Genomic DNA, 15,110 nt, shown 5'->3' on the forward strand with positions numbered 1-15,110 from the left:
GGATTGTCTCGCGGTATCTGCAATTTGTTACAATTCGACCATCGAACATGGAGAACCAGTCTTGGCAAGAAACCCGCCATTTTTGTTTGAAACCAAAACCCATTCTTTCTTTAAGTTTTTCCCCATCGGAGCATGCAAATTGCAAAACCGCGCTAATTTTTTATTCTATGCCCTCGGCAGGGCGCGTATCACTTTCAATTGGATGGAAACAATTGAAATGGTCGGCTTTTTCAGGCATTTATTTCGGTATTCCTAGTATTATATAACAAAAGGCATATTTATTTCGTTTTAATTTGTAATTTTGCGCTCTGGTCAGCGCGTCAGGGCGAGAGTGCAGGCCAAACCAGTTGAACTTGTCTCGTCTTGGCGTGTCTTGTCCATCTCCGGGCAGACGGACGTACGGACGGATGGATAGAGGCAAACGGGTTCCAGCCCCTTGAGAGGGCCACTACCACGGAGAGTATCCATGTCCATGGCCATGTCCCTGTCGCCGAAGAAGAAGTCCTCTGTGTTTACTTAACAAACTCTTAACAACTCATAATAGAGCAATTTTCACGTATTTCGGGGTGCAGTAAATCATCGCTGTTCAACTGGTCAGCCATTGTCACTCCTTCCACCCGGCAGGGAGTAGGTTGCTTGACTGAACTGAAATTGATCGTGGGCACTTGGGATTCTAATGACTGGGGACTGGTCTGGGAAGATTTATGGTGGCTCCTTCATCCGAAGCACAACAGATGGTTGTGCTCAGATCAGGGCGTGAAGTGCACCTTCAATCGAAAGCTCCTCCGATGAAACAGCTGGGCTGCCTTGATAACCATCGGGTTTCAGGCTTCAAGGTGCCTTGCCCATATCAGGCATCCATATGCTAACCTTGAAATCCTCAGCTCAGCACCAACAAAAAAGGAATACCTTAAGTCTGATTGAGTGACTGCGATCCGACAATGAGCTAATTTAAATCAGAAAAGTGTTCGAGCAAACTGACAATCGAAAAGCTTTAGGGGCAGAGCCAGACAATTGCCGAAAATTGAAAAGGAAGCTTCGCGGCAAACATCCAGGCTGTCAATCAAAGGGCGGCTTGGAAGACGCCCGAAGGATGATGAATGTATGTTGCTAGTGTATATGTGTTGGGATGGATACATTTGCATAATGATGTGAGGATGGAAGGATAGGTTCTTGAGAGCTGGAAACTTTTGCCCGCGACATGTAGGTCAAAGAGAGAAACGGGTTCTGAGATCGCTAATTACGCTGCCAGGACTTGTTTTTTCTATTCTGCTCCCAACCCAAAACCGAAACTCTTTTTGCTAATGATGATTTGATGTCTTCCCGTTACAGATTCGTTTGTGAACAGCCAGGAATGGACGATTTCGCGCTCGGTTCCCGATCTCAGGCTGGGAATTGTCGGATCCCTGAACTCGGGCAAGTCGGCGCTGGTGCATCGGTATCTGACTGGTTCTTACATGCAGGAGGAGTCCCCCGAGGGTGGTCGCTTCAAGAAGGAGGTCTTCATCGATGGCCAGAGCTACTTGCTGCTTATCCGCGACGAGGGTGGAGCTCCCGAAATGCAGGTGAGTTTTCTTTTTGGGATTTATTTACTTCTATTGGTTCTGTTAGTTATAAAATATTCATGGGAATGGGAATGGGAATGGGAACGGGAACGGGAGAAATGATGTATTGCGGGGGTAGTTCGCTGACTTGGCAGCCGGAAAAGTTTCTCCTGCCGTAGACAAATAAATTTTCCCTTATCATCTTGTAAATATTTGAATTGAGGTCAATATGGGATCAACTGGGAGCAACTTCTTTTGGGGGTTGTTGGTCTCTCTGAGTTTTTTTTTATAAATATAATTTGATTGAAAAGCTTGGGAAAGTAGAACCAACTACTAACTAAAGGTAACTTTTATTCTTTTAACTTTAATGGAAATTTAAAAGCACAACTTTTTGGTATACGAAGTTTCCCTTTTGTCCTTTCAGTCATATTCACAGTTTTTTGCCAGCAATTATCCAAGTTTCTGCCACTCGACTTGCCTCAAAGTTTGTGCCTCAAAGGACTTGGGCTTGGCTGAAGGCATGAGTCACTGGCAATCGAATTTCAACCTTTGCCAGAGACTTTGTCGCAATAGCAGATAAGCGGGCTGTCTTTGCTCCGGTTTTTTGCTCCGACTGGACGGCTATTATGGCAGGACGTGATGCAGCATCATCCACTCCTGGCCGAGAGCCAATAGACCAAAAGGCTAGAGGTTGATCGGGACAAAGTACACAATGCCGTAGTACTCTCAACTGATTGCCAACCCCTGGCTGAGCTTCCGAGCCACAACCCCTGGCACTGTGCAGTTGGGCAATCAAAGTTCCTCCGGGCCCCGAACCTCGAAATGCAATTGAATTTCGTCTTTTGTCAATACGGGCAGTAGGCAGCAGGCAGCAGCGTAATTAAAGTGAACTTAACCACGGGCTATTTACATTCGAAGGGGGCCTTGACTCATTGATTCCCCCGAGGCTTCTGCAGCTCAAGGAGCTTTTGTTCGGCACTTGGCTTTGATATGTAGTCCATACGTACTATGTGTGTATTATATATTCGCATTTAAAATTTGCAATTGCATTTATAATCCCCGCTACCCCGCAGGCCCGGGCCTGGCCCTGAGCCCGAGGCTTAAAGGGTGAAAGTGAGGATTATAAATTTTAAGCTGCTTTCGCCTTTCACTAGGCCCTCTCATTTTTTATTTGCGGTTCTATTTACACGACCTGGCGGCAGGGGGGAGGTGCTCTAGGTCTAGGGGGTTGCTCAGTTGCCAGAAATAAAAAAAATGTGCCAGACACGCGACCCTCGGAATCCCAATAATGTCCCTATAATCTCCACTGACTGACAGGCTTTCGCGATTTCCCGACTCCCGTCGCTGGCCATTTTTATTCAAATTGCATTTTTTTTGCTTCCGTTTGCTGTTTAATTACAAGTTTGGATGAAATTTTTGCAAGTCAAGCAGATGATTGACCTAAATTATCGATAGGATGCATAACAAAGGATTAGGATTTGGGGGAAGTTTTGGCACGAGGACAGTCTTGGAAGCACAGTACAGTTTGGGAGCAATTTTAGCGGCTACTGTTTTAGAGCAACTATTGTCATACATTGAGGAAAACTATTTTTTTCGCTTCATTTCACAATTTCTCTTCATTGCATGTGTTGCATAAGCGTCACCCTTCACTTCCCGTCAAACTGTCAATCAACCCTCGCACTTGAGAGCACAAACTTAGATCCTCCCCCTCCCAAATGAATAATTTCTTCCAATTCACAAATTCGAAGCAAACGATTCAACTAATTTCATATCACTTTCTACTTTCTTTGGCCAGTTATATCTGTGTAGAACACAATAAACCCATATTTCATAAGCAAAATAACCCTCATTTGTGTCAGAGCCAGCAAAAGTTACACCAACTGTAGCAGCCACCCCCCAGAACCCAGAACCCAGAACCCATGGGCCCACCCTCGCCAGCCATAGTCGCCCCGACTTTGGGTGAAATCAGTCATTCAATGGGTGACTCGTCGCCACTCGGTCGCGTTCTGTAGTTTTTCTCTTTTTATTGTGTCCTGCGACGGAGGATATCATTACCATATAGGAGGGGCGGGGAGAGACGTCTGGAGCGACAACAATATTGCATGCGACAAGGAATTGTCGATTCGAGACAAGTACAGAAATGCTAATTCCAATAGGAGCTTTTTATAAAAATTATTAAGAAAAAATAGTAAATTGGATAATGAATAAAAAAAAATAAGAATAAAAATGTTTACTCTTTGGAACTATATCTAAAAATATTTTTGAAAAAGTATCTATATTTCTAACACGCACTGTACTGGCTCTATAGCATACATATGTGCAGTAAGCACTCGCAGGAAACCCCCAGGACTCTCACACACACACACAGATGGTTCGAGCCTTTCGTCGCCGTTCGTTGCAACTTTTTTGCGTCCCCCGTTTTGGTCTGCTCTTCGTTTTGCTTTCCTGTTTCCTCTGCATACATTTTCACAACAAATCATAAAAAGTGCCAATGATGGCGACGCCAGCTGAGTGGGAGTGGGGGGTCCTTCCAACCAACCACCCAACCACCTAACCACCCACTCGCCAGAACACAATGCACACAGCAACACAGGACAGCAGACTGTGTCCTCGTTGCCAGGATGTTCTGGCTGCCAGTTGTTTGTCGACTGGCGTCGCGTGCGGGCGGCTTTTTTCTCCGGGTACTAGTCCTCTGCTGTGACAGGATAACGTAATACATACAAACACTCACACACACACACAGACAGACAGAGCACAGAAAGAGCTCCATGAGCGAGTTACATAAATAATTGAGAAACAGAAGTCCAGGTAAAATGCCTTTTGGTGAATATTTAATTGATTTGCTCGAAATACTTTCAATCAATATTAACTGGAATACTCCTGGAGTAGTCCTCCTCGGCAATAATCCTGCGCAGCAACAGCAGAGCCTGTTTACATCCCATATAAGAGTTCATTATCCTGGCGAACTGTTAAAGTGTAGGCTTTTGTGTGTGTGTATGCCAGGCATACGAAAATCACTAAAAAGTTTAACACACGCCTGGCGAGCGGAGCTCAAGGCTTCAAGTGCTTCATTAGCGACTTTCTCAAGTGTGTGTGTGCGCTAGAAGAAAAAAAAAACATACTCCTTTCCCGCAAGGAACTCCTTCTCAGGTTGTGTGTCCATTGTTTGGCTTGCTTCCGCCAGACATCCCATTTTGTTTACACCCCTTTCCCTAACAGCCCAGGCCCAAGTCGCAGGACCCTCGCAAAGTCAAGGACTCGTCGCGTCCCAAAACGTTGTTTTCGCAGCACACTCTTTGTTTTTAATTCTTGGCTTTCAGTTTTATGTTTTTCTGCCTTCTGCCCATTTTCTCATACTATTTTGCATCCTCTCGTATCCTTACAGTTCGCTGGCTGGGTGGATGCCGTAATCTTCGTGTTCAGCCTGGAGAACGAGGGCAGTTTCAACACCGTCTACAACTACTACACCAAAATGGCGCACTTTCGCAATGGCCAGGAAATACCAATGATTTTGGTTGGGACGCAAGGTAAGTGATGTGGCTTTACTACAATATTCTAGAACTTAAAACTATGAATCATAAAGTAACAGATAATTTATGGATTATGGCGTAACTTATGGCTCATACCTTATAATTATAAAGTATACATTCTCAAATACAGTTTGTTTCGTAAACCATTAATCAATAGAATATAATAGTTCATAGAACTACTCGTAATAGTACCTGAGGAATACTCGAACTCCTTAAAGAAGGTATTTGATTTTCGGACCAGTTCTTAAAATCATAATAAATCATCCTTGAAACCCTCTTTCATAAACAGTCTGTTATTATATGAATATCACAAACACATCCTAACGTTCTCTGTCAGATTAAAAAATACAAAAAAATTCAATATCCAATTTTTAGATGCCATCAGTGAGCGTAATCCTCGCGTGATTGACGACACCCGTGCCAGGAAGCTGGCTAGTGATCTGAAGCGCTGCTCCTACTACGAGACCTGCGCAACGTATGGCTTGAATGTTGAGCGCGTCTTTCAAGATGGTAAGGTTTCTCTTTTAAATATTCAAAGAAACAAAATCTAAGCTAAGTTTTTGTGTTTCCCTCTCAACAGCCTGTCAGAAGATCCTATCCCAGCGCCTGCCCCTACCGCCCCAAGTCCAGCCGGCGAGGCCCACCACACCCCAGGGCAGTCGTCTAGGACTGGGGCCCTACCAAGCGCCCACCAACGGACAGCGCAGCCAGCAGCAGCTGCCACTGCGGATGAGTGCAGACTTCGCCCAGGCCGAGCAGAAGCACTGGTCTCTGCAGGCCAGTGCCTCCTCCTCGTCGGTGGCTGCCACCACAAACGAGAACAACAACATTACCAAATACAATCCTGGAGCGGCCAACCCATTGCAGGGCGACTGTTCGCAGGTACAGCTGCGAGATCCTCGCGACCTGGCGCCGCCACCCGGAAAGGAGTTGCCCACGCCCACCTCGACCCCCACAACCAGCCGAAAGAGCCGGCGGCGCTCTAACCTGTTCATCCCCTCCTCCTCGAAGAAGGCCGACAAGGAGAAGGATCCAAAGGGCAGCGAACTGGGAAGTGGCAGGTCGATTCCAATCAAGCAGGGCTATCTGTACAAGCGCTCGAGCAAATCCCTGAACAAGGAGTGGAAGAAGAAGTACGTGACGCTGTGCGACGACGGAAGGCTCACCTACCATCCGTCACTGCACGACTACATGGACGACGTGCACGGCAAGGAGATTCCTCTGCAGTACGTCACAGTGAAGGTGCCTGGACAGAAGCCACGCGGCTCGAAGAGCATTATTACGAACAGTGCACTCACCAGCTCCCTCCTGGCCAACGGGCAGAGGGCTCAGAACACGCTGAGTGACGGAATCGGTTGCCTGACGCTGGCCAAGGATAACCAGCGCAAGCTGAACGAGAAGCTGTCGCTCCTGGGCGCTGGATCGGGAGCAGCTGGCGCTGGAGCAGAGCCCCTGAAGTCGAACAGCTCGCAGCAGACCAGCGGGGACGAGGGCATAGCCATGTCGAACTCGAACTCCCAAACCTTCAACCCTGGCGAAGCGGCGGCCACAGCCGGCAAGTTGGAGGCACAGACACCGAATGTCAAGAAGCGCCACCGCCGTATGAAGAGCAGCAGCGTGAAGGCCAACGAGGCGGATGACAACGATGGCTACGAGTTCTACATCGTCTCGCTGGACTCCAAGCAGTGGCACTTCGAAGCCGCCAATTCGGAGGAGCGCGACGAGTGGGTGGCAGCTGTCGAGCAGGAGATCTTCAAGAGCCTGCAGAGCATAGAGAGCAGCAAGACCAAGCAGGTAACCAGTACGGACCTGGCCGCCATGTTGGCCATCCGACAGAGGGTTCCAGGAAATGGATATTGCGTTGACTGCGGAGCACCAAGTAAGTTCTAGTCGAAGCCATGTGTTTGTAGAGTTCTGTGACTTATTTCTTTCAACTTTCTAGATCCGGAATGGGCCAGCTTGAATCTGGGAGTACTCATGTGCATCGAGTGCTCGGGCGTGCATCGCAATCTGGGCTCTCATATTTCCAAAGTTCGCTCCTTGGGTCTGGATGACTGGCCGTAAGTAACTATTATTTTCAACCTACTCTTCAGTTTCTAATCAAAATTCCTCTCATAAAAGGTCTCCGCATCTCAGTGTGATGCTTGCCATCGGTAATAGCTTGGCCAACTCTGTTTGGGAGTCGAATACCAGGCAGCGGGTGAAGCCCAACCCCCAGGCCAGTCGGGAGGAGAAGGAGCGGTGGATACGGAGCAAGTACGAGGCCAAGGAGTTCCTCACCCCACTCGGCAGTGGATCTTCAGGGCATCCAACCCCGAGTCCAGGCCAGCAGTTGATCGAGGCGGTTATTCGAGCAGACATTAAGTCAATCGTTTCCATTTTGGCCAACTGTCCGGCGGAGGTGACCAATGCGAATGTCAGTGCGAGGGATGTGCGCACTCCACTGCTGCTAGCCTGTGCCATAGGCAACCTGGCCATCGCCCAGCTTCTGATTTGGGTAAGACATCTGCAAAAAAGAACTTATATATACAAGTTTACTTATATATACCTTTTTTTCTCCCAGAATGGCGCCAACATCAAGCACACGGATCACGAGGGACGCACCTGCTTGGCCTATGCCCGAGCCGCCCAGTCCCTGGCCACGGCCAAGTCGATGAAGGCAGCAGCTGCCGCGCAAGCCGGCACCACAATCCCGGCCCCAGCACCGCCAGCCAATGGCGGAATACCGGCTCCCCAGTACAACGTAGAGGACACGACGGCGCTGGTGGAGCTGCTAGAGGGATTGGGTTGCCCCGAGGCGGCTCCCTTGACCGCCAGCGGAACGCTGCCGCGGAGACGCGATACCCTGGGCACGCCGTACGAGAAGTCGGTGTCGGGCGTGATCTGAATAATATAGCAAAATTTCAAATATGATTAACGTGAATTAGCAATTGTGAAACTCATTCGATTTTGTTGTATGTAACTGAGAAATAGTTTAATTTCGAGCATAAACTTGTATAGCGATTAGTGAAATAGGTTTTAGGAATGTTGTGCAAATGTTTTACTATTATTATTATTTGGCGAGCGTTGAATGAAAATTCACAGGATTTATTTATGTTTTTTTTTAGTTTGTTTAGTTCCTAAGGCCACGAAACCTGTACAGCCCTGTTGTGTAATCTCAAGTGTATAATTTATTATTTTCTTATTACGTACTACTGTAATTGTTTTTATCGTGTGCAGGTTTTTAGTATCGTTTGCAAAACAACTAATTAGTAATATTACTTTCCAACTCTGTTACCATCAGCAGATAATACAAAAGACTATTAAAAAAAAGGAGAAAAAAATATAAATAGCACTTAGCAATAGGCACAAGCTGATGCAAAATATACGTATAAACGGAATGAATCTAAGATTAAAGCCAAAAACAAACTTAAACTATTCAATATACACAAACACATATATTATATACATAGTTGAAATTGCTTGATAATCGGTTAAAATGAATGAAAATGCCTAAAAAATAGCTTATGCTGAACCAAAATCACAAATAAGACAAAATCCCTGCTAATAGAGACCCCACAAAGTAAAAGTTTAAAGCTCGTTTGACAGGTTGATGGATCTGTGCCGAATTGAAAAAATTTAATTGAAAGTATTTCAAACAAATTATACAAAATAGTTATAAATCAATCTATAATTACTATATGTATACACCCCCTATATTGTGTACGCTATTTGTACGAATTACAAACCACACAACGTGACAAACTCAATATAATTGGAAGGAGAAGTAGCACACAAAATCCAAAAAAAAAAACCACAAAAAAATGACAAAAAGAAAAATCTTTAAATAAAAATCTATTAAAATTTTACAATTTATTGTTTTATTTCAATTTTTTAGGATTTATAAACTTTATATATTGGGCTACATAGTTCCTCATGCTCACACCTTTTAGGAACTATAGAAAATTCTATGATCTTGCTATTGCTCTGGATCTGGTCCATAGACTAGTTATCCAGATACTCCATCCCATATCCGATATCCTAATCCCATACTCCATATATCATATATAGTTAGTTAGTTATAGTTATATAGTTAGTTTAGATTCTATACTCCGTTGTTGGAATAAAAAATAGTTAACAAATTTTAAACTATTTATTTTCAATGCTTTTTATAGTCTATATCTTGGGCTACCCAGTTAATGCCTTTATAATCCCACATTTTAGATACTATAGTGCTATGGTACTATAGTAAAATAGTTTAAAAATTGTGGTCTATGGGTTGTCAATGGTTTTTATATGGGCTAGTAGGTGGATCTTGGGTTAGTTAATATCTTTATAATCCAATATTTTAGGAACTATGGCATATTTTATGATCCTACACTCCATATGCAGTTCAGATCCTGTCACTAGAATAAAAAACAAATACATTTTTGTGGTAGGGCGCTTTATTGAAACAAACAAAATCTAACAAGCTTTCAATTTTGGAAACGAATGGTTTGAATGATGGAGAATTTGGTTTATATAGGTATATGTGCGACATTTTTCCTTATTTCGTTGATGGGGAAGTTGCATTCGAGTCCCACGAGCGAGACTTCATTGGTTAAGACTTCATTACATTGTAAGTTGTTAAACATATATGGTTGTTAAAACGAAAATCACGCGTAAAGGTTGTCCCAAGCGTGCAATTTGAAATGTGTTCCGTATACCCTGCCGAACCGAGAACGTAACACAACTGGTAGAAGGTCGAGTGGCACTGGATACACAGTCCAGCTCGAAGCAGGGAAGGCGGAAATTGGGAATCGACGTGGTACATTAAGAAATAAACCGATTGGCAGGCTGATCCACTCTGGTCGCTGTCATTCCGCTTTCGTTCTCCTTGGCCTATTCACGAACGTGTGTCTGTGCCGTGAACTGCCTGGGCCCTCGCCTTCTCCTAGGTTTTACATTTTTTTTTGCATTTGTTTTTTAGTCTTGATTTTGTTTTTTTTTTCCTTTATCTGATGTATTGATTTGGCCATTTGTCCTTTAAACATTAGCTGGGGTTCGTCATCGTATTTGCCATCGAGTTGAAAGTGAACGTTTTTGATTGATATTCTGTTATGGTTTGGTCTAAACACAACAAGCAAAATCCACGCAATGCTGCTGCATGGGCTGATGGGCTGTCATCCGCTGATGGTAACAGTTTCAGTTTCATAATTTCTTTTTCTTTTTTTTTGGTTTTTTGTGGGGGAAACAGTTTTGCGGCCACAACCGAGGCTGCAGCAGCGATTGCTGTATTGGTTTTGCCGTCGTCCGCTGGCCACGGCCATCGTTAACTTTGGAACTCCATGTCGTTTGTTGGTTGTACAGAGAGAACACGCTCGCACCCTTTTTTGCTCGCATTGCATCTGGTCTGCAGTTGCCCTTGCCGTCGTAGCCGCTCCTCTCGGACCAGTTCATTTTTTGTTGGCCTTGAACTTGGCGTAAAAGCTCTGGATCTGGGCATAGCGTACGGGTATCGAATCTAGGATGCCGGTGTAGCTGAAGTTCTGCTGCTGGCGGTTCTTCTCGTGCAGGTTATCGCCCGACAAGTAAGTCACCACATTCTTCTGCAACTCGCTTACGTGCGGATCGGCATGATTGGCCACCAAGTGATTGCAGAACTGAGCAATCTGCAGAAAAACTGAAGCGTCACGATCTGAAAAATAAAAAACAAAAATATTAGTTCTCACTTTCATTTTAACAATCCGTCATCCGTCCGATAAACTCACCCATCTTGCGTGATATCTTCAGAAGCGAAAGAGGCTGGCTCTCGTTATCGCGCTGGGCACGCAAGTGGCGGTTGCCGTGCTTGAATTCCTGCTCCAGCCAACGGATGACATGGCGAACGTTCTCGCTGCGCTTTTTCAAGTCATCCAGCTCATTAAGTACTAAAAAGAGATTAGATTTGAAGAAACAAATGATTCAACGTAAGAAAAGTGGTAAACTATATAGTATTCTTGGTAAAGCCAAGTTAGAGACATCCTACCCTTTTATTAAATATGTATTATGCAAAGGAATCAACCCACCCTTCCCTCAGGACACTCACCTGCATTTGGAATGAGGACAATGCACTTCTTGGTCCTCACCAACGACTTGACAATGCCATTGTATTCGGTCAATGCCTTCGAATCGACCACAACAAATGGGGACATCACCACATGGGCGGGACTGTCACGGAGCTCCTCCTCGAGGGCCTCGACTTCGTTTTGCAGCCACAGCTTACCCATGAGTTCGCATTTCTTTGACATGGCCTCCGAACGCTCCTCGTCGGCGCCCGAGCTCGATTGTACATTGAGTTTCTCAATGACGCTGTTTGTGGTCGTGGAGGCGGAGGTGCCGCCTGCCACCGAGGTGCCAGTGGCGCTGGCTAAGGCGGCCGCCGCCTTCTCGGCATTGCGATTTCTTAGGTAGCCCTTGCGCGGTACCTTGCGGCACTCCTCCACAGTGTCCTTCTCCTCGTTGCTGGTGTAGCTCTTGCGCACGATGCCGTTCTTGCGGTCGGAGTAGCGACGAGTGCGTCCCTCATTCCGCTTGGTGCGATTGGTTTTCGGAGCGGTACGACGTTCCCGGCGACGGGAGCCACCACCCTTCTTCTCCTCGCGTTGCTTCTTCTTCTGGTTCTCGGTGAAACGGCGCGTCTTCACGCAGAACCTATAGTTGAACTTCTTCTGCTTGCAGATGAAGAATCCGAAATCGACCATCTTGAAGATGCGGAGAATAGACTCCTCCTGCGGCGTGACTCGCTCGCGTATGATAGTCTCCCAGTCGAGGGTGATCTGGGTGCTTTGGAAGATGTCGAAGTTCTTGAAAGCAAAGTCCTCGGTGAGCGGCACATTGGCGCGGACGTCGAAGAGCTCCACCAATGAGTCCCGGACATTCGAAGTGGTCAACAGCTCCCGCTCAAAGTACACCTTCCGAGTGAAGACGTCTATGTTGCAGTAGTTCAGCAGCTTCATGATCTTGTGCACAAACTCCGGATTCGAGTGGTAGCATCCTATCAGGATTTCCGGATTGATTCGCAGCCAATCGAAGAGCATTTTCAGAGCCCGGATGGTGGGCTCGTTGTGCAGACAATCAATGACGATGTTCGGATTGATCTTGGTATACTTGTTGCGATAAACCAGCTTCTTGGGCGGCTCCGAAAAGGTGATCGGTGCTTGGGCCGGCTGCGAAACCTGCTCCTGATTGCCCTGCGATTCTTCGGCGCTCTTGAAGTTCAGCTGTAAGACTTCAAAGCTGCGGAGCAGCTCCTCCGAGTCGACCTCCTGTGAGTTAGATCTTCGCTCAACCTCCTCGGGATAAATGATTTTCTCTTCCTCAATGACCACGTCCTCGTTATCGGAGTAAGCTCCGCCAGATTTGCGCTCTTTCTTGCTGTAGGAACCTGAAGAAAATTAAGGAGAATATTAGTTTGGAATGGACATGAAACCAAACTTCCCAACTCACCTGTTTCATAGCGTTCGTCTACTCCGGGCTCCCCCGGATCAGCTGCATCTATGTCGCTGAAATCCGTATCGAAGTTCGAGCTCAAGTCGGTGTAGTCCTCCTCGTCGCTGTAGAAGTCCGTGTCCATTTCGCTTTCGCTGTCGTAGCACGAACTGTCATCCGACTGGGCGATCTTGCGGCGACGACGTCGCAGGCGCATGCCCCGCCGCTTGCTCTTGCAGGAGAGCGGAGTCTTGAGGTCGCTCTCCTTGGCCTCGTCACTGGACCGGGTGGACACGGCTTCTCCGATCTTCTCGCCGTCAGTGGCTTCTTGGGTCTTAACCTCCTCGCCAGAGTGCTGACTGGCGCGCGAATCGGAGCTGCAATCCTTGAGGGAATGCGGACGCGGCACCATCTTCTTGTCCTTACGCTCGCACTCGCCCACGGCGGCCAGCCAGTTCTTGTACTCGTTGCGGGACTTGCGCACCACCGTGTCGAACTCCTGGAAGCGCTTCTCGTACTCTGCCTGGAAAAGCTCGTTGTCTGCGGAACGCGATAGGATGGTTTGCTCGATGTTAACGATGCAGGCGTCCATCAAATCGGAGCAGGCAGCCACCAGGAAAGCGTGCAGCGAGTACACCTTGGGCGAGTTGATCATCTTCAGCTTGGAGAGGCAGAAGAACAGGATCGAAACGATTTTGAAAATGCTGGCTTCCGGCACGCGCAGCTGCTGCGAACAAAGGATCTTTCGAAGGTCAATGAGGACGCAGTGGCACAGCGAGTTGAAGTCCGGCACCTCCTTGTCGAAAAAGAAGATGTCCACGATCAAGTAGAAGCGTGCAAAGAAGTCTTCGATATTGAAGTCCAGCTTTTCGGGGTCCATCTGCTCCAGATACTCGGTGTGCTTCACGAACAGCTTGTTGAGGTTGTTCTCGCTCAGCTCGAAGGGAATAATGCAGACCAGCGAGTATAGGTAGTGGTAGGTGGAGTCCAAGTCGTGGTTCTGGCCGTAATAGAGAGTGCCCAGCTGGTTCTGGGCCATTCCAATGGCTGGGTTGAGCTTGAAGGCTTCCAGATAGTACTTGGCCACCTGCTCCTTGTCAATGCTCAGCTTGCTGTCGATGCGAAAGTCCAGAAAGTAGCGATGTAGGTCTCCCAAGCTGAGCAGAGATGAGTGTATGGTGTCTAGGGCGAAAGACACTGCCTCGAGGCTCTTGTCCACGGCCTGGGTGCCCTGATGCGAAACTTCCCGGGAATCGCCGATCATGTCGCTTATGTAGCCATCGCTGATGATGGAGAAGTCGATGAGATACTTCAGATCCAGATCGTAGATCTCTTCCATGCGTGCCGACAGGCGCTTGTAGTTGAAGATGCCGGCGCAGAGGAAGCGTTCAAGCTTCTGCATGTTCTCGTGGGTCTTGGCAGCATCCGCTCCCTGCTTGTGCCAGTTTTTCTTGACAAAAGCAATGAACTCGTAGTAGCCGCGCCGCCACATCACCTCGCGTACCTTCTTGCCCACCGACTGGTAGTCCTTGAATATGATCTGCTTGCACAGCTGCACCAGTATGGAGCGCTTTTCCTCGATTTCGTGCTGGAACAACTGCTCAACGGACTGTACATTCTTCTTCGCCTCGTCCAGTTGTTTCGATGCAGTGTAGAGGGATCTGCCGATGAACAAGTGAGTAAGTAAGAGCCTCTAGTTTGGAGTGTTGGATGGCTTACCTGTACAGATCCTTTACCTCCTGACTGAGCAGGCATGAGGTGCCGTTGTGCGGCTCTAGACAGCGGGTGCGATTTGTCCCGCCATCCATGGCACACTCGCTGGAGGCGTTAGAGCCCCCCGAGCTGAGTGTGGTCTCCATTTCAAGATCGTCTGGAAGGAAACACGGAAAATATTATATATCTCCTTTAAAATCCTGGCAGCAACGGTTTAGCGACGCTGGCAACTCCGCGTGGACCACAACACCCACGCGAATCGACTGGATGCTCGACTTCTCCAGCTGTTTCTCGACTTGCACGGTGTTTTTTTTGCTGACGAATTGTTTTTCTCGAAATAAATTTACTTTTCTCGTAGTGTTTTTGTTTTTGTTTCTCAACTGGTGACGCACACGAATACAGGGGCAGTCGTGTGCGTGTGTGTGGCGTAGTTTCGTTTTATTGAATAATCAATTAAACACTGTGTTGCTTTGCTGCCTTTGCTTTTGCGACTGCTCTGGTATTTTCGATTCTGCTGCCTATGTAGCAGCAGCTGCATCGACGTCCAGGTAGCCGATTCCTGAAAGTCTACCTGCCAGATATGCATTACCTTTAAGAGGGTTTTGGATTTTGTTGCAGAATTTCACGTTTTGCGTTTGCCTTTCTTTGTTGAACAACTGAGTTTGCGCGGTGCTGCGAGCCCAGCTGTTTTATGGCAGTTCCTAGCCATTTTGGCAGACGACACGGATCGACTGGCGAAAGACGTTTATTTTAATCTCCAAGAACAGATTGCATTTTAAGACAATGACACAATAAATAAAATCTTAGTAACATTTAGTTTTTACTTCATTCGGTCTTTTTATTCGAATTTTGTACATGCAAGTTTGGCTTCACCTTATTCAGCAGAGCAAAAGGG

At 46.9% G+C, this 15,110-nt stretch overlaps 2 protein-coding genes across 5 annotated transcripts in view; one reads left to right on the forward strand and one right to left on the reverse strand.

Annotated features, from left to right (window-relative positions):
- The window catches only part of LOC6497095 (centaurin-gamma-1A), a 50,209-nt gene extending 42,049 nt beyond the window's left edge, over nucleotides 1–8,160 (forward strand). For both annotated transcript variants that reach the window (XM_014906030.3, XM_001962730.3), the window contains exons 2-8: nucleotides 1,333–1,565; nucleotides 4,930–5,071; nucleotides 5,450–5,584; nucleotides 5,655–6,953; nucleotides 7,017–7,134; nucleotides 7,196–7,571; nucleotides 7,638–8,160. In XM_014906030.3, the coding sequence (XP_014761516.1) occupies nucleotides 1,333–1,565; nucleotides 4,930–5,071; nucleotides 5,450–5,584; nucleotides 5,655–6,953; nucleotides 7,017–7,134; nucleotides 7,196–7,571; nucleotides 7,638–7,961 (2,627 nt within the window). In that variant the 3' untranslated portion in view covers nucleotides 7,962–8,160. The remainder of the gene's footprint in view (nucleotides 1–1,332; nucleotides 1,566–4,929; nucleotides 5,072–5,449; nucleotides 5,585–5,654; nucleotides 6,954–7,016; nucleotides 7,135–7,195; nucleotides 7,572–7,637) is intronic.
- Nucleotides 8,161–9,480: 1,320 nt separating this feature from the next.
- Nucleotides 9,481–14,960, reverse strand: LOC6498418 (protein SMG5). 3 transcript variants are annotated; one of them, XM_014906633.3, is made up of 6 exons: nucleotides 14,805–14,960; nucleotides 14,222–14,372; nucleotides 12,521–14,163; nucleotides 11,121–12,458; nucleotides 10,804–10,962; nucleotides 9,481–10,730 (listed from the first exon to the last, which is right to left on the reverse strand). In XM_014906633.3, the coding sequence occupies exons 2-6, from the start codon at nucleotides 14,359–14,361 to the stop codon at nucleotides 10,489–10,491; spliced, it is 3,522 nt and encodes a 1,173-aa protein (XP_014762119.1). In that variant the 5' UTR covers nucleotides 14,362–14,372; nucleotides 14,805–14,960; the 3' UTR covers nucleotides 9,481–10,488. The 3 variants fall into 3 exon arrangements, with proteins under 3 accessions (XP_014762119.1, XP_014762120.1, XP_001962765.1); XM_014906634.3 differs by lacking the exon at nucleotides 14,805–14,960 and adding an exon at nucleotides 14,470–14,752; XM_001962729.4 differs by lacking the exon at nucleotides 14,805–14,960 and having other exon boundaries at nucleotides 14,222–14,752.
- Nucleotides 14,961–15,110: the final 150 nt, after the last annotated feature.

This window comes from Drosophila ananassae, chromosome 3R (genome assembly GCF_017639315.1).
Source record: "Drosophila ananassae strain 14024-0371.13 chromosome 3R, ASM1763931v2, whole genome shotgun sequence".
Lineage (NCBI taxonomy): Eukaryota > Metazoa > Arthropoda > Insecta > Diptera > Drosophilidae > Drosophila > Drosophila ananassae.

Excerpts from the sequence above, each read along its gene's own strand:
- LOC6498418 (XM_014906633.3), bottom strand. The coding sequence starts at position 14,361 with ATGGAGACCACACTCAGCTCGGGGGGCTCTAACGCCTCCAGCGAGTGT. Across the intron at positions 10,963-11,120 it reads TGTCCTCATTCCAAATGCAG|TACTTAATGAGCTGGATGAC; the intron begins GTGAGTGTCCTG and ends ATCTCTTTTTAG. Across the intron at positions 10,731-10,803 it reads GAAGATATCACGCAAGATGG|ATCGTGACGCTTCAGTTTTT; the intron begins GTGAGTTTATCG and ends TTTATTTTTCAG.